This window comes from Rhincodon typus, chromosome 28 (genome assembly GCF_021869965.1).
Source record: "Rhincodon typus isolate 14 chromosome 28, sRhiTyp1.1, whole genome shotgun sequence".
NCBI lineage: Eukaryota > Metazoa > Chordata > Chondrichthyes > Orectolobiformes > Rhincodontidae > Rhincodon > Rhincodon typus.
Window position 1 is genome coordinate 38,169,377 of NC_063359.1, and position 19,199 is coordinate 38,188,575.

The 19,199-nt window shown below is 46.8% G+C and overlaps 1 protein-coding gene across 1 annotated transcript in view; it reads left to right on the forward strand.

Moving 5' to 3' along the window:
* The window catches only part of sh3glb2b (SH3-domain GRB2-like endophilin B2b), an 87,265-nt gene that overhangs the window by 23,282 nt on the left and 44,784 nt on the right, over window positions 1-19,199 (forward strand). The window contains exon 3 of the mRNA XM_048613406.1: window positions 10,927-11,055. Within this exon, the coding sequence (XP_048469363.1) occupies window positions 10,927-11,055 (129 nt within the window). The remainder of the gene's footprint in view (window positions 1-10,926; window positions 11,056-19,199) is intronic.

Sequence of the window (19,199 nt, forward strand, 5' to 3'; positions counted from 1 at the left end):
GGGGGTGGTGGATGGTGGGCGGTGGAAACAATGTGTGGAACTGAAAAGGACATTGAAGAGTTGGTAGAGTGGGCAGAAAGGTGGCTGATTATATACAATGCAGAGAACTGTGAGGTGATGCACTTTGGTCAGAAGAATATTGAAAGACATTAAAAAAGGGAGTACAATTCTAACGGGGACGCAGGAGCAGAGGGTGCTCGGGGTATATGCACACAGGTCACTGAAGACGACAGTGCACGTGGGGATAGCAGTTAATAATGTGTATAGAGTCTTTAAAATTATCAATAGGGGCACAGGCGACAAGGGCAGGGAGGTGATGCTGAGTTTGTACAGGACACCTGTTAGCCCTCAGCTGGGGCACTGTGTACGGTTATGGGCCCCACATTATCGGAAAGATGTGAACGTATCAGAGAGTGAGTGCAAGGCCGGTTCACAAGAATGGTTGTAGGGAATGAGAAACCCGAGTTATGAAGATAGACTGAGGAAGTTGAAACTATTCTCCGTGGAGAGAAGAAGGCGGAGAGAGGAGATTTAATTGAGATTTTTCAAAATCATGAGTGGGCTGGAGAGACTAGTTGGGGAGGAACTGTTCCCACTTGTGGGGCATCGATTAAAAGTGATCTGCAAGGGTCTTGGAATAGAGCAGTGCAGGAACAGGCCCTTCGGCCCACCGTGCCCATGCTGACCATGATGCCAATCTATAAACTAATTTCATCTGCTGTGCAGGCTCCATATCTCTGTATTATTCCCTGCCTGCCCATGTGCCTAAAACCATTTTCACTCAAGAAGCCGAAAGGGTAGGGAATACATCAGGGCCATTTGATGATTGGATAAAATGGTGTGTGCGGAAACAGAGAACCCTCATTCTGGAACGTTCCGAACATACTGAGGGCCTTTGCTGGGAATGCAAAAAGCCTTATTTGTCCATCCACACCATCTCTGTAACTCCTGCAAGTACGGCTCGAGTATTCTATGTGTGGTGTGTCCGTACCTCCAACATAAGACCTGATGACATAGGATCAAGGGTAGACCATTCGGCCCTTTAAGCCTGCTCTGCCATTCAATATGACCCTGGCTGATCATCCAACTCAGTCCCCTGTTCCTGCTTTCTCCCCCCACACCTTTTGACCCCATTCGCCCCAAGAACCGTATCTAACTTCTTGAAAATATTCAACACTTTGGCTTTAACAGCTTTCAGTGGCAGAGAATTCCCCGCTCTCGGAATCCTGGAAATTTGCCTTAACTACTCCTTTGGTTTCTTGAAGACGTTCTGTTTGATTTTTATTTTGTTCTTTCATGGGATGTGGGCGTCTCCAGCAAGGAGCAGCATTTATTGCCCATTCCTAATTGCCCTCGAACCAAGGGGCTTTCTCAGCCATTCAGAGGGCAGTTAAGAGCCAGTCACATTGCTGGAGTCGCATGTGGGTCAGACCAGGTAGGAGAGGCAGATTTCCTTCCCTAAAGGACATCAGGGTGTTTACAAAAAAGTATTAGTTGGCCCCCCCATTGCTTGAGCCTTTAATCCCAAACTTTTTATTGAATTCAAACTTCACCAGCTGCCGTTACATAGACAATAGGAGCAGGAGTAGGCCATTCAGCCCTTCAAGCCTGCTGCCCCATTCAATATGATTGCCGCTGATCCTGTATCTCAATTCACATTTCTCTTCATATCCCTTTAAAATCTAAAAATGTATCTGTCTCCGCCTTGACTTCGCCTCCACAATCTTCCGTGACGGTGAATTCCACAGGTTCACCTCCCTCTGAGTGAAGAAATGTTCCCTCGTCTCCACCTTCGATTCAAACCCCTCCTCGCCAACACATTAGTCTCAGCGTGTGACCAACACAGTCAAAGATCTCTCTTCCACTCTCTTCAGTCGGGCAGAAGATATAAAAATTTGTATACATGTACAAACAGATTCAAGAACAGCTCCTTCCCCTCTGCTATCATCAGACTTTTGAGTGTTTAATGTTAATACTGATCTCTCTCTCTGCACCTTCTCAGCCACTGTAACACTGCACCCTGTTCTGTTACCCTGATGCATTTGTGCTTTGTGAGCAGATCATACTCTATATAAGACAGCACTTTTCACTGTACCTTGGTACACATGACCATAATAAATCAAATCAAATTATTAGCTCAGTGACATTCCCACTGTGTCTGTGCCTCCCCCATTCTCACTGGCCTCCTGTCTGCACCCATCATGACATTATTCTGGTTGCCATTAGTTCGCTGCTGACTGAGTTGAGACCTTTTCCCTCCACATTATGTGGTGATGTAACCTTTTCTGGAGTTGTCGCTGGAGGCAGCTTATTAACGACTCACAGCAGGGGTGGAGCATTTTAACCTCTTCTCTCAGGAGCTCTGCTGTAGGTCATTGGTCTTTTAAAGCTTGTTGATGTCTTTTGTCCCTTTTTTATATAAGAAATGGGAGCAGGATACTGCTCTGTCATTGTTAGCTCAACCTCACTTTCCCGAACTATCTCCGTGTCTCTTTTGACGTTGTTTGTCTCCAGGAACCTATCGATCTCTGTCTTGATGATTCTCAATGATAGAGCTTCATCAGTTCTTGGGGGCAGAGAATCCCAAAGGTTTGTATTTAGGAGTTGGGACGTCATGTTGAGGTTGTACAGGACTTTGGTAAGGCCACTTTTGGAATACTGTGTGCAGTTCTGGTCGCCCTGCTCTAGGTAGGTTATTATTAAGAGATAGTAGGAACTGCAGATGCTGGAGAATCCGAGACAACAAGGTGCAGAGCTGGATGAACACAGCAGGCCAAGCAGCATCATAGGAGCAGAGAGGCTGACGTTTCGGGCGTAGACCCTTCATCAGAAAAGGGGGAGGGGAAGGGGGTTCTGAAATAAATAGGGAGAGAGTGGGAGGCGGATAGAAGATGGATAGAGGAGAGGATAGGTGGAGAGGAAACAAACAGGTTGAAGAGGCGGGGATGGGGCCAGTAAAGGTGAGTGTAGGTGTGGAGTTAGGAAGGGGATAGGTCAGTCCAGGGAGGACGGACAGGTCAAGGGAGCGGGATGAGGTTAGTAGGTAGGAGATGGGGATGGGGCTTGAGGTGGGAGGAGGGGATAGGTGGGAGGAAGAACAGGTTAGGGAGGCAGGGATGAGCTGGACTGGTTTTGGGATGCGGTGGGGGAGGGGAGATTTTGAAACTTATTATTAAATTGGCAACGGTGCAGAAAAGATTTACAAGGATGTAATCGGATCGGAGGGTTTGAGTTATGGGGAGAGGCTGGATGGGCTGGGACTTTTTAACCCTGCATTGGAGGTTGAGGGGTGACCTTATAGAGGCTCATAAAATCATGAGGGGCATGGATAGGGTGAATAGCAAAGGTAGGGAGTCTAAAAATGGACGGCACAGTTTTTAAGGTGAGAGGAGAAGGATTTAAAAGGGACCTGAGGGGCAACTTTTTCACACAGAGTGGGGTGCGTGTGTGGAATGAACTGCCAGAGGAAGTGCTGGAGGCTGGTACAGTTACAACATTTTAAAGATAATTGGTTAGGTACATGAATAGGAAAGGTTTGGAGGGATATGGACCAAATGCAAGGCAGTTGTACGATTCTATGACTAGCAACTCTGAGTGAGGAAATTCCTCCTCATCTCTGTCTGACAGACCAACCCGTTCACCTGAGATGATACCCTCTGCTTATTAGACTCACTGCCCAGGGCAAACATCCTATCGATGATCACCCAGCCATGCTCTGCAGGAATTTTCTATGTTTCAATGTGGTCACCCCCCCCCAAACACATTCTTTTGAAACTCGAGGGAATATAAACACCATTTTCACAATCTCTCCTCATAACATAAACCTGCCAGCCTAGAGATTAATCTAGTGAACCTCCATTGCACTTCCTGTCTGGCAGGTCTCTCTTCGTAGGTGAGAGAGATCTTGGGCATGATTCCCTTGTTCTTTTAAATTTCTCCTTAAAACTAAACCTTTGATCGCTGACCCCTAATATTTCTTCATGTGGCTCATTATCAAATATGTTTTGATAAAGGACAGCACGGTGGCTCAGTGGTTAGCACTGCTGCCTCACAGCACCAGGGACCTGGGTTCAATTCCACCCTCGGGTGACTGTCCGTGTGGAGTTTGCACGTTCTCCCCGTGTCTGCGTGGGTTTCCTCCGGGTGCTCCGGTTTCCTCCCACAGTCCAAAGATGTGCAGGTTAGGGTGGATTGGCCGTGCTAAATTGCCCATAGTGCTCAGGGATGTGTGGATTAAGTGGGTTATAGGGCGATGGGTCTGGGTGGGATGCTCCAAGGGTCGGTGTGGACTTGTTGAGCCGAAGGGCCTGTTTCCACACTGTAGGGATTCTATGATTTAAAAAAAACTCCAATAATTGATCTTGAGAAGGTGGAGTAGTTTTAGTGTCTCTGATTTAACAATCCAGGGGTTCAGGCTAGTTCTCAGTGGGGTGGAGTGGGTTCAAATCCCAGAACAGCAGTGGGTGGAGTTTCAGTTTAGAGAATGCATTTGGAATTGAAAGCCCATCTTAGGGACAGTCACTATGACAACCATCATCAGCTATTGTTTAAAAAAAAAGTGATCTGGTTCACTAATGTCTTTTTGAAGGAAGGAAACTGCCATCCTTACCCAGTCTGGCCTACGTGTGACTCCAGACCCACAGCAATGTGGTTGACTCTGAACAGCCTCTGGGCAATTAGAGATGGGCAATAAATACAGTCATACAGCACGGAAACAGACCCTTTGTTCCAACCAGTCTGTGCCGAACGTAATCCCAAACTAGACTAGTCCCACCTGCCTGCTCCTGGCCCATTTCCCTCCAAACCTTTCCTATTTATGAACTTATCCAAATGTCTTTTAAACGTTGTAATTGTACCCACATCCACCACTTCCTGAGGAAGCTCATTCCACACGCAAACCACTCTGTGTGGAAAAAAAAAAAAAAAAATTGACCCTCGTCCTTTTTAAATCTTTCTCCTCTCACCATAAAAATGTGCCCTCTAGTTTTGAACGCCCCCACCCTAGGGAAAAGACTCTTGGCTATTCACCTTATCTATGCCCGTCATGATTTTATAAACCTCTATAAAGTCACCCCTCAACCTCCTACAGATAATAGATAGTACAATTGTTTCATGAAATGTGAATGTACTTCAATGAATTACCTAAAGTCTTGTCAATGTAACAGAGCCATATATGACACCAAAGAATGTCAATCAGCCCATCTAGTCCGTGCTGGCTCTCTGTGGAGCAACCCAGATGTTCAATTCCACACTATCTTGTAGCTCTGTCAGTTTATTATCTCTTGGTGCATATTCGACTTCCTTTTGAAATCAGTCATCATCTCGACTTCCACCACCCTCAGGGACAGCATGTTCCAGTTCATGACCACTTGCTGCATAAAATGTTCATCCTCACATCTCTCATTTGAAATCTTAAAACCATCTCCTCTAGTCCTTGGACCATTAGCCAATGGGAACAGTTTTTCTTTGTCTACCTTTTCCAATCTGTCATCACCTTGTACACCTCCATCAAATCTCCTTTAATCTACTTTGTTCCAGCATTTCTCCTAACGTTATAGTTAAAATCCCCAGCCCTAGAATGATTCTGGTGTGTTCCATTAGAAGGAATTAACACACTGTATAACAAATTGTATTTGATAGACAAGGAGGCCAAAGATTATGGAGGGGATAGACAGAAAAGTGGAGCACAAACAAATCAACCATGATATTTTGAACAGTGGAGCAGGTTTGAAGTGTCAAATGACCTGCTCCTGAGTCCTACCTTCCTCTGTAGAAGAAAACAAAACTGAAAAATGGGGATAGAGAAGTATTCCTCAGAACTGGAAGGTGCTAAGAGTTTTAAACAATTAGAGGTAGGAGGGCAGTGACAGAATGTCGCTCAAAACGTAGGCATCAGTGCAGCACTATTTTGAACTCCACCATTGGCTCAGCAACGAAAAACTTCAATTCAGTATTCTCAGTCTACAGCTCGACTGGATTAAAGTATATCATCAGGTTTGATAGGATATTGGAGAAGGAACCTTACTGTGTCTAACCCAAGCTGTACCTGCTCTAGGAAAATCTGCTCTGATTTTAAATCCTGCACAAGTGACACAACAGAGAAAAATAAGTTGGTAAATTACTGTTGGCCTTAGCCAGCGATGCCCACATTCTGTGAAAGAATGAAGAAATATGCGTGTGGTCATGTAAAGCTGTTTCATGTTTGGCCAAGGTATTGTTTTCAAAGGATAAAGGATGTCTATTTATTCATGGACTGTGCTCCTGTCCCTACTCCCAGGTCTCAGTGTGGTCACCCAATCCTGAGGCAATGCCAGACCAATCCCTCCATCGAACCCCCCCCCCCCCCCCCCCCCCGCCCTCCCCTCCCCCCCTCCACCGCCGCTTCCCCCTCTCTCCATCAACACCCCCCCTCTCGCCGTCACCACCCCCCGTTTGCCGTCAGCAACCCGTCCCCCCCTCTCTCCTGGGCTCAGCCTGAACCTACTCTGTTTGATGGGGGGAGTCGCATCATAAAACCCCATGTTGAGTGGAGGTTCTTGCAGGTTGGAATGAACCAGAGAAACATAGAAAATAGGAGCAGGAGTAGGCCCTTCGAGCCGGCTCCCCCATTCAATGTGCTCATGACTGATCATCCAACACTTTAGCCTGCTCCTGCTTTTATAGGACCATGAGTAGGCCATTCAGCCCCTTGAGTCTATTCTGCCATTCAATGAGATCATGGTTGATCTGTGGCCTAATTCCATGTATCTGCCTTTGCCCAGATCCCGTAATAGCTTTGCTTAACAAAAAAAAAATCTATTTCACATTTAAATTTAACAACTGATCCAGCATCCGCTGCCATTTGTGGAACAGAGTTCCAAACTCTACCACCTCCATATCCTTTGATCCCTTTCGGCCTAAATGCTATATCCAACTCCTCCTTGAAACTGTACAATGTTTTGCCCTCAACTGCTCGCTGTGGCAGTGAATTCCGCAGGCTCACCTGTCTCTGGGTGAAAAAGTGTTTCACCATGTCGTTCTAATCGGTTTTTGTAAAATGTTTACATTCTGGTGTTTGAACAAAGAACAGTACAGCACAGGAACAGGCTGATCCAAGATGGCGGCCAGAGTAGGCCGCTTCAGCTAGAGCTTGTCTGCTCCACCTGTTTTTATTCTTCTATTTCTTCTCTTTTCTTCCTCTTGGTGTTTTCTTTCTTCTTCTCTCCCGGCCTCCAATGACTCCTGGCCTCAGCGCAGGCACGACGAGGTGGCCCCCAGGCATGGCATGGCGGCCCCCCGGCCTGGCATGGCATGGCGGCCCCCCGGCCTAGCATGGCAGCACCCTGGCCTGGCGGTCTCTCGGTCTTGCGTGACTTCAGCCTGGTCAGCCGGTCCTGAGCGATACTAGAGCAATCTCCCAGCCTCAGGATCCTCGAGAAGGCCCGGTGGGGACTGGAGCCCGGGGCTCGGGGCTTAGTGGGGACTGGAGCCGGGGTGCCAGTTGCTATGGGTTAGAAGACCACTGTTCTGGACTTGTATTTCTGCAATGCTGGACAGTTTATTTCTCTATTTTCTGAGATCTTTTAACTAAAGAAGCTGTACCCAGGCACCTTTCTACCTATGATGGCGGTGTATAAACATTTTCACTGTACTCAGTTGAGTGTATGTGACAATGAAGCTAACTCAGTTCAATTCTTTGGCCGACCAAGACTGCATGACACATGATACCTTTCTAAACTAAAAACCTTTCGCATCTATGCAGTCCAAATCCCTCTATTCCTGGTCTATTCATGTATCTGTCAAGATGCCTCTTAAACATTGCTATTGTATCTGTCTCCACCACCGTCTCTAGCAGCACATTCCAAGCACTTACCACCCTCTGTGTGAAAAATAAAGTACCTCTCACATCTGCTTTAAACTTGGCCACTTTTACCTTAAACCTCTGTCCCCTAGCAATTGATATTTCTACTTTGGGGGAAATAGATTGTGACCATTCATCCTATCCATACCTGACATAATTTTGTAAATATCTATCAGGTCACCCCTCAGCCTCTGACACTCAAGTGAAAAAACAAACTGAGTTAGTCCAATCTCTCCTCATAGCTAATACCCTCCAAGCCAGGCAACATCCTGGTAAACCGTTTCTGTACCCAGTCCAAAGCTTCCACATCCTTCTGCTGGTGTGGTGTCCAGAACGGTACGCGATATTCTGACGTGGCCTAATTAAAGTTCCATACACCGGCATCGGTTTTGCTTTCTGTGATGAGGATGTCCTTTTTTTTTTCCAAAATTGCAACAACCCTTCATGACATTTCCCCCACTGTATTTGCTAACCATTGCTGTACCTTCAAGAAGTTTAGTGCTCCTGTCGCGCAGGGAAAATTCAAGGCTCATCAGAGCCATACAGCACAGAGACACAGACCCTTCAGTCCAACTTGTCCATGCTGACCAGATATCCCAAATTAGTCTAGTCCCATTTGCCAGCATTTGGCCCATATCCCTCTAAAACCTTCCTATTCCTATACCCATCCCAATGCCTTTGAAATGTTGTAATTGTACCAGCCTCCACCACTTCCTCTGGCAGCTCATTCCATCCACACACCACCCTCTGTGTGAAAAAGTTGCCCCATCGACTCCTTTTAAATCTTTCCCCTCTCACCTTAAACCTATGCCCCTCTAGTTTTGGACTCTCACACCCTGGGGAAAAGACCTTGGCTATTCACCCTGTCTATGCCCCTCATAATTTTATAAACCTCCATAACGTCACCCCTCAGCCTCTGACATTCCAGGGAAAATAGCCCCAGCCTATTCAGCCTCTCCCTGTAGCTCAAACCCTCCAACCCTGGCAACATATTTGTAAACCTTTTCTGAACCGTTTCAAGTTTCACAACATCCTTCCTAAAGCAGGGAGGCCAGTTGATTTATTTGAGATGACAATCATCAAACGATCTTTGAAATTAGCCCAGTGTGCAGGAGAAAAACCTTGTCACTCTGCAGTGACTGGTTAGCGATCTCTGGAGATAAGTGCTGTCCTTTTCTGTTTGCAGTGTTATGTATGATTCCTCAGAGAGGCAGGCATCTGCAGAGGAAAGTGCTACCGTTTTGCCCCACTGTGGGGATTTTATCTGAAAACAACATGGTTTTCGCGTAACAAGTGCTTTTAGCAAAGTTTTTCCTTTTCAAAAACTCTGTGCAGGTTCTGTGAGCCAGGCAAGGAGTACAGCAAAGTTAATAAAAACTGAAAGAACTGCGGATGCTGTAAATCAGGAACAGAAACAGAAGTTGCTGGAAAAGCTCAGCAGGTCTGGCAGCATCTGTGAAGGAGAAAACAGAGTTAACGTTTCAGGTCCGGTGACCCTTCCTCAGAACGTTCCTCAGACCTGCTGAGCTTTTCCAGCAACTTCGGTTTCTGTTTGTGAGTACAATAAAGTTAGTGGTTTTGGGCTTTGTTGGTTACTGTTTAACCATAACTCGTCCTGTGGTAGGAAAAGGAATTGATTGTTGAAGGCTTTTCCTCATCTGGAAACTCTTATTTCCAGATATTTATTGATTTCAAATTCCACCACCTGCTGTGGTAGGATTTGAACCCAGGTCCCCGCAGCATTACCTGGGTCTCTGGGTTAACAGTCCAGCGATAATACCAAGAGGCCATCACCTTCCCCCATGAGCATTATTGGGAAGATGATGATATTGAGGGAAACCACTGGTGAGATCCCTCTAAGTTATCCTTTCAAGTTATTTCTTTCTTGATAATCACAGAAAAGATTGTTTTAATACTCTGCATTTGTTGACATGACAACCACCTGTTGATTATGGGATGCTGAGAGTGTGACTGATGAGCTGTATTGAAGAGTGAATCCAGTGGATAAGTCCATGTTAATGTTGCTCTTGCCATCATGCAGTCTGTATCATAGCCACAGGAGAATTCTGGTTCAAATCTATTTAACACGGTACGGGCAATTATGGTTCCTAAGTAGGTTTGATGAAGAGAGTGATAAGGTGAATACAATACCTCCAATACAGCTGTGTACACGGATAAACGTGGTTCAATACAGCCCCGCCATTCCCCTGTCTGCCCTTAACAAATTTGTACAAAATTACTGAATGTCATTTTGCCCACTGCGGCTCTAATCTTCGTTTGTCTGTAATTATGAAGAAAAGAATTTGAAAGGAAAACTTACTGCCTGGAGTAGAAGGTACACATTGTGCCTGTCCCTCTGGTTGCTGTCTGAAATATCCGTAAAAATCACCGTTTACCAGAGATTTCCTGGAATGGATTTGCTGCAGATAGCAGAATTTCACTTGTGGTTTTAAATGGCTCTTTCAGTTACAGATGAACGTGTGTATGAGAGTGGTTCTTGAAGACTGCATGAGCTGGAAATTTGGAGACTGCTTTTTTTTAAAACAGGGGGTGGTTCGCGTGTGGAATGAACATTCAGAGGAAGTGGTAGATGTGGGTACAGTTACAATGTTTAAAAGACATTTGGATAAGTACATGAATAGGAAAGGTTTGGAGGGATGTGGGCCAGGAGCAGGCAGGTGGGACTAGGTTAGTTTGGGATTATGGTCGGCATGGACTGGATGGACCGAAGGGTCTGTTTCTGTGCTGTGTGACTCTGTGTCTCTCAATGATTGGTCTTTATTCTTTCAGGGGATGTGGGGGTCGCTGGCTGATCTGGCCTTTGTAACCCATCCCTAACTGCGCTGGAGCTTAGGGCAGTTACGAGTCACTGGATGGTGAAGGTGGTGGATGGGGCAGGTGTTGAAGGTGGTGCCAATCAGGATGTGGCTAACTCCTCAATTTTGAGGCCTGTTATCGTGTTGGGGGTTTCGGGGGAGGTTATTGAGCCCAGGGGGTGGAGGGCGGGGGTGGGGGGGTAAATCGTTGGTTGAGCATGTAATTAACAAAAGTAGGACTGACGTCATTTCTCTCCTCCTCTGACCCAGGTGCCCGAATTGAGGAATTCCTTTATGAGAAGCTTGACCGTAAGATTCCCTCTCGGATCACGAACGGCGAGTTATTGGGCCAGTACATGATTGAAGCTGCCAGCGAATTCGGACCTGGGACTCCTTATGGTGAGATACGGAAGGCAGTTAAGTTTATAAAATATATCAGCCATGTGAACAGGTAGCTGTCGGGTGCAGTTTCTTGTTATTGAAGAGTCAGCTGTGGCTCAGTGGGTAGCACACTTATACCTGAGACTTACAGCACAGAAACAGACCCTTCGGTCCATCCAGTCCATGCCGACCATAATCCCAAACTAAACTAGTTCTACCTGCCTGCTCCTGGCCCATATCCCTCCAAACCTTTCCTATTCATGTACTTATCCAAATGTCTTTCAAATGTTGTAATTGTACCCACATCCACCACTTCCTCAGGAAGTTCACTGCACACACAAACCACCCTCTATTTTAAAAAATTGCCTCATGTCTTTTTTTAAATCTCTCTCCTCTCACCTTAAAAATGTGGTCCCTAGTCTTGAAATCCCCTGTCCCAGGAAAAGCTGACTACCATGAGCTCTATCTATACCCCTCATTATTTTGTAAACTTCGATCAGGTCAAGGGTTCCAGCTTCAAATCCCACTTGAGCACCAAATGCCAAGGCTGAGGCTCTGGTGCAGTGCTGAAGGGTGCTGCATTGTTACAGGGTGTGCCGTCTTTCCAAGGTAAGGTTTGAATCCAGGGAAACAGATTGACTGGTCGCATCGCTGCCTGGGGGAGCTTTCTGTGTGCTTGCTGGCTGTGAGCAAGCACTTGGAAACGGTTTTACGATTGGCGGAAGGGAGCCTGAGGGGCAGAATGGCCTGATTCCTGTGCAGGTCTGTCTCTCTATCTCCCTGTGCTAACTTTACAAAGCTCCATTGCAGAGTCCCAACCCCAAATGGATAGCATGTACTAGAGGAGATGACTCTTTCAGGGCCAAATATCTGGCAGGGAAAGCTTGAGATTGCACTCAGTCCTGGGCCTTCTCCAGCTCAGGATTGGAATCGGTGAACCATTAATGTTGAAGTGAGCTAGTCCTGGCCGTCTGGGATTTATAAAGTTTTTGGCAAAGATCTGTAGCTCGGGTTGTGGGTGAGGTTGTCTGAACGAGAACAAGCCAGCTCAGCGAGCAAGTCAACAACCTGCATTGTTCTAATTTTGAAGTGAGTAACGTCTGTCTGTGCCTGGCAGCGATTCAGACAGATTGCTCAGACCTGGATTCGAGCATTTATTAACATTGTTCTCAGATGACTAATTATTTTACAGCCCCATTTTACAAATTGAGTAATGTCATTAGGAATGCCATAATCTCTGACTCATTAACCTCACTGATAGTAAACAGGGCTTTGTCCACACTGCTGAGTAACTCTGCTCTGCTCCTACCTGTGAGTCAAGAACTGGAAAGATTTAATTTGTAACCTATCCAATCGGCTGGCATCGCCCTGCTCAGCCCCTGGATAATTCCCAATTGCCGGAATGCAGATACACGGGGACTCCTTGTCTGCTGTGTTATTCTTACTGCCATTGACTGAGAGTCAGCTGGCTATTCGGCTCTGGGAGGCATTCTAAAAGGCCTGACATTGACCATCACCATGGAAACCCCACCTTATTACAGAGGCCACTGAGGGCCCTGAACATCACGGAGCAGTTAATGACACCTGGTCTCCCCTCACTCGCACCTCTCAGAGCTCCCTTCGCTCAGGACAACTTGTAAAAGCTCCTTGTCCCCCTGAGATGATAAATTAGACTTCAATTAATCATCTCATCCAGAAGATGTCATTTCTGGCAGCGCTGCACTCCCTCAATACTGACCCTCCGACAGCGCGGCGCTCCCTCAGCGCTGACCCTCCGACAGTGCCCACTCCCTCAGCACTGACCCTCCAACAGTGCGGCGCTCCCTCAATACTGACCCTCCGACAGTGCCTACTCCCTCAGCACTGACCCTCCAACAACGCGGCGCTCCCTCAGCACGGACCCTCCGACAGCGCGGCGCTCCCTCGGCGCCGACCCTCCGACAGCGCGGCGCTCCCTCGGCGCCGTCCCTCCGACAGCGCGGCGCTCCCTCGGCGCCGTCCCTCCGACAGCGCAGCGCTCCCTCGGTGCTGACCCTCCAACAGCGCGGTGCTACGCTCTGAGGTGTTAGCCTCAACCATGTTGTCAGTGGGACATGAACCCGATGGGTCCAGGGGTCTGAGTGGTTCCCACGGAAGCTCAGGGTTGGTATGTGGGTGAGTTGGATGGAGAGTCTCTGTGTGGTGTCATGGCTGCCCGGGGATGAGATTGAACAGTCGGATGTATAAACTTAGTGTTCCTCTCCCTGCTGCCTGTCTGCCTCCGAGCAGCTTGCGAGTCATTCCTCGGGCCCTGGATTGCTAATTGAGGACAGTTGGCCCCTGAAGGGGGTTTGTGAGTGGCGTGGGAGGGAATGTGTTACTGTGAATGTGGGCATGGCCAGACCGAGGTGGACCCCAGCAGAGACAGGGGTTGGGTGGAGGGGCTGATACTCACACCTGCCAGAGCTCCTTTACGATCTTCCTGTCTGTGAGGCCACAGTCGACCTGTACAGGCCTTGCTCCCTGTTAATACCACACATGGATTTAAAACATTGTGTCATAGAGTCATACCGCATGGAAATAGATCCTTCAGACCAACCCCATCCGAGCCAACCAGGATAGGGGTAAATTAATCTAGTCCCATTTGCCAGCATTTGGGTCATATGCCTTTAAACTATTCCTATTTATAATGGTGCCAGGCATTCCAAAACCTCTTCTCGCACAATGTTCCACACGGGCATTGGTCACTGGCGGAGGGGTCGGAGGTCGCTGGCCTGGGGTCAAATGTCATTGGCCTCAGGGATTGCGGTACTGGGGGTCAGAGGTTGTTGGCCTCAGATGTTTGGGGTGTCACTGTTTGGTGGAGGGGGTCAGAGGTCACTGGCTGGCAAGGGTGGGGGGTGTGAGGGAGGTCAGAAGTCACTGGCCTTGGGTTTGGCGGTCACTGTTCAGGGGTCTGGAAGTGGGGGGGGGTGGGGGTAGTCACTATGTTGGGGGTCAGAGATCACTGCACTTGGGGGGAGGTCAGAGGTCAGTGGCCCCTGGGGCTAGTGTGTCTCTGGTTTGTGAGTACAGAGACACTCCTGGTGACACTTGGGGAAATTTGCATCGAAACAATTGATAATGACAGACGCTGAGAGTGTGGGATAAAATTCCCAAGTTGTCTGGCTGTTTGCTCCAGAGAGAGATGGAAGTCCCAGATGTTTTCAGAATCTGTTCTGTCCTTTTTGTTCTCTTTGCTTCACTTTAAACTCAAAGCCACAAACAGAATTTGACATTTTCACATCTTGTTTATTCATCCTGTAGTGTCCACCTTAAATTATTAATTCCTGTCTTGACTTCCTTGTGACAGTCACTATGTCAGTTCTCAAAGGCACTTTTATTACTAACTGCTGTAATAATTTAGAACAGGAGATGGTTGATGGAAAATGCCTGTAGCTGTCAGAGTTTTAATGCAATCTAGACACAGGACAAAACCCACTTTAATGGTTTTCACTCTCCCTCACACACTCACTCCCTCACAGTTGCACTCTATCTCTCTCATACTCACTCACTCTCCCTCTTACCTGCTCGCTCTTTTCTATTGTCTGTTTCACTCTATCTCCTTCCACCTCTCACTCTCTCCTTTAATAGCGTCACTCTGCTCCCCTCTCTCACTCTGTTTCCTTCTCTCTCTCCCTCCCTCCTTTCTCTCTGTTACTCCCTCCTCTGTCTCACTCTCTCACTGTCTGTCTTCCTTCTTCCACATGGTCTCTGACTCCTCTCTTTCTTCCCTGTACTCTGTCCCTCCCCTTTCTGGTTCTCTTTTCTTCTTATTCTCCTCTCTCGTTCTCTTTCTTTCCCACCCTCTCTCAGTCTGTCCATGGTCTGTCTGTCTCTCTCAATCTCTCACCCTTGTTTGAGTTCTTACTCTCCTTCTCTGTCCTTCCCATCTCGCTCATCTCCCTCTCCCCCTATGTCTCTCTTTTGTAGAGACTGAGGGGAACGCTACCTTGGACCTCCCCTCTCTGTGTAACAACGTGCCTGTGGCAGTGAAGGAGAGTCAGAAGCTGCCTAGGGGGCAGTTCGCTCCCCTTCGTGATGCATGTTCTTCACTTGCAAAGCCTCTTATTGCCAGCTGCTGCCCTCTGCAATACCTTCCTCCTGATTGTTGGGAGGAGGCCAATCAGCCCCTCAATGATATCAAAGCTGACCAACTCTACGTATACCCCTCGACAGTGGATCCCTTCATATCTTTGAATAATCTCTCAATCTCTGATTTAAAATTAACTATTGTTCAGGTAACATTAGCTTTTTCTGGAAGAGAGTTCCAAATGTCCACCATCCTTTTTGTTTTTCAATTACATTCCTGGAAGGTCTGGACCTGACTTTTAGACCATGTCCCACCATGACAAAATGTCTCTGTGTCTCTCTCTGTCTCTCTCTCCCTGTGTCTCTGTCTCTCTCTCTCTGTCTCTCTCTCCCTGTGTATCTCTGTCTCTTTCTCTCTCTCTGTGTCTCTATTTTGCTCTTAATAGCTTGAAAACTGATCAGACAACTTCTTAAAATAAGAGATAACAAGGTGTAGAGCTGGATGAACACAGCAGGCCAAGCAGCATCAGAGGAGCAGGAAAGCTGACGTTTCAGGCCTAGAGAAGGGTCTAGGCCCGACATGTCAGCTTTCCTGCTGTGTTCATTCAGCTCTACATCTTGTTATCTCAGATTCTCCAGCATCTGCAGTTCCTACTATCTCTGAAACAACTTCTTAATCTTCTCAATTTTGGGGAAAACAACCCCCTGCCCCTTACCCCTGAGGGGTCTTGTGGTGCAGTGGGTCATGTTATCACCCCTCACTGGAAATCTAAGCCCTGCTATTCCCAGAGTCATCACAAAAACTAAAGACTGTAAAAAGTAAATAAAGTTCCTGATTTATCTGGGGTTTTTTTGCAGAGTTGTCAAAGTACAGCCTGAATTACCATTTATTACAAATATGTAGATTCTAACTGCAGATAAACAATTATAAATCACGAAGATATAACACTGCTCATTGAAGCTCCAAGCAGCTTTTCAACACCCCATTTCCCCCCTTCTCTCTCTCTCTCTCACGTACGCTCTCTCACATACGCACTCTCACGTACTCGCATGTGCACATGCTCACGCACACACAAAAACATGGGTGTTATGGATGGAAGAAAAGACTGGGAAGGTAGTTCAATGGTTCCCTGTCTACAGTGTTTGCTGAAATGGTCCTTTTACTTGGGAGGACATTACTCCTCAATCTTCCTTCTCCAGCTACTTTCATTTGTTTGTAGGAGGCATAGAGTGACTGGTTCACAGCTTATAAAGTCTCTGACATATTGATTAAAAGCCACAGATTACAGCAACTGAAGAAGGAAAATGAACTGGCTTTCTTCAGGCTTCTGATATTTCTTAATGCAGGGGAAAGGATAGCTCCTTCTCTTACAGAGGTCCAATGGCTTCTCACCAAACATTTGCACCTACAAGCTGGCCAGCTACATGTGAGCCAATCACATGGCTGTTGGCAGGCAGAGAACCTTTCTCATTGACAACCAGTCGCTAGTCCGTAGACCAATCAGCTACTTGTTGCTGGCTGAAACTCCGTTTGTACGCACATCTGCCATGGTAGGATTTGAACCCAAGTCCCCAGAACATAACCTGGCTCTGTGGATTAATAATTAATAACACCACTAGGCCATCACCTCCTCTAGGGGGCGGGGGAGGGTAACAACTGCTGGCCTTATTGTCGACGCCCACATCCTGTGTCCAACTTAAAATAAAACCTCATTCTCCTTTAAGACCCAGTTCTTTGACAGAGCTTTTGCTTGTTGACCTTAATTTGGTTTTCTGTGGATATTTGCTTTGTAAGTTTGTGAATCTGTGGGATTCACTCCCCCAGAGTGCAGTGGATGCTGGGACATGGAGTAAACTTAAGGAGGAGATGGACACGTTTTTAATTAGTAACGGGGTAAAGGTTTATGGAGTTCGGGCAGGAAAGTGGAGTTGAGGCCGAGATGAGATCAGCCACGATTGTATCAAATGGTGCAGTACACTTGAGGGGCTGAATGGCCTACTCCTGATAATTGTAACACTCCCATGGAGCACCTTGGGACTTTTTGCAAGATAAATGCAATGTATTGATTCAGAAAAGACAGCGCTTTTGATCTTTCAAGATGCACGTTGTATAGTATTTAAACAAAGTCAGGAAAGCTGCAAAGTCTGAGCCACTTGCTTTGAGTGATCTATAGAGAGAGAGCGTTATAGGGTGATGTGCATTTATATAGTGCCTTTATTGAATGTGTAAATACTTGCCAAGCAGTTAAGTATTGTGTTCTAATTACTGTTGTAAAATAAGAAATTTCGGGGAGACGGTGGTAATGCCACTGGACTATTAACCCAGAGATCGGGGCTAACACACTGGGGACATCAGTTCGAATCACACCGCGATTGGATTTAAATCTGGAATTACCCACATTGCTGTGGGTCTGGAGTCACGTGTAAGGCCGGCAGATTTCCCTCCTTAAAGGGCATTAGCGAACCACATGGGGTTTTTACAACAATCACCATCACTCAGACTAGTTTTTAAATCCAGATTTTGTTAACTGACTTTAAAACCAATTGTGTTGGGATTCGAACTGAGGTCCCCAGTGTGTTAGCCTCGATCTCTGGGTTATTAGTCCAGTGGCATTACCACCATCTCCCCAAAATTTCTTATTTTACAACAGTAACTAGAACACAGTACTTAACTGCTTGGGAAGTATTTGCAAGCAGACAGCATCTCAGTTTAATTGTCAAACGAGGTACTTTTCCCGTGTGTGTGTGTTTTTCCAGATCTTTAATGTTTTAAGAAGAAAGAAAAATGAAAGGTTGATCCTTGACCTGTGTCATTTTTGTAAAACAGTTTCTGTGGCTTGGCTGTTTGCTATTGCCAGTCGCACCAGTTCTTTGCTGAATTATTGATGTTTGGGCACTTCAGGAGAGAGCAGGAAACAAATCAGAAATGATGCCCCGCTCCTGCTGGCTGTCAATTAACCCGTGCCAGAGTCAATTCTACCAGTTTGTGGCAGATCCTGAATATTGTCAACGAGAGAGAGAGAGACGTTTCCAGGACGTTTTCTGGAGAGGTGGCAGGCGGGGTTCTGGGAGTAGCAAGTGACCCTCTTTCAGAACTGGACCTGAAACATTAACTCTACTTTCTCTCTCCACACCTTCGGGCGAAGTCTGTGTGGAGTTTGCACTTCCTCCGCATGTCTGCGTGGGTTTCCTCCGGGTGCTCCAGTTTCCTCCCACAGTCCAAAGATGTGCAGGGTAGGTGGATTGACCATGATAAATTACCAATAGAGTCCAGGGATGTGTAGATTAGGTGGGTTACAGGGTGATGGGTCTGGATGGGATGCTCTGAGGGTCGGTGTGGACTTGTTGAGCCAAAGGGCCTGTTTCCACACCGTAGAGATTCTATGATGATGATGATCTGCTGCCAGACCTGCCAAGATCTTCTTCCCAGCGATTTCTGTTTTCATTTTCAGATTTCCAGCATCCACAGTTCTTTGTTTTATTTTAGTGTTGCCCCAATTATTGCTCATTCTCACCCTCTCGAGTTGGTGAGAGAGAGAGGAAAGTCGTGCCCGCAACTTACTGCAGATGCTGGAGTCTGGACTGAAAACAACAAATGTTGGGGATCCCAGCAGGTCAGACAGCATCTGTGGAGAGAGAGCAAGCTAACGCTTCGAGTCTAGATGACCCTTCATCAGAGCATCTAATCTGGACTCAGCGTTAGCTAGCACTCTCCCTGTGGATGTTGTCTGACCCCCTGTGATTTCACACAGTTGTCAAGTGTAGAGCCTAATATAATGACCCATTTTGCTGACTCGTCTCTTCTGGCCCACCCTGGCCATTATAACTCCAAGATTTTGGGAGTAAAAAGGATGTAATGCAAATTTAACACTTAATTGACTACGAGTGAATCTGTATAAACATATTGACCAGAAAGATTTTTTGTGTTTCTGGTCGCCACACCATAGGAAGGATGTGATTGCATTGGAGAGGGTGCAGAGGAGAGTTATCAGGATGTTGAATCAGAGATAGTAGGAACTGCAGATGCTGGAGAATCCGAGACAACAAGGTGCAGGGCTGGATGAACACAGCAGGCCAAGCAGCATCATAGGAGCAGAGAGCCTCTCTGCTCC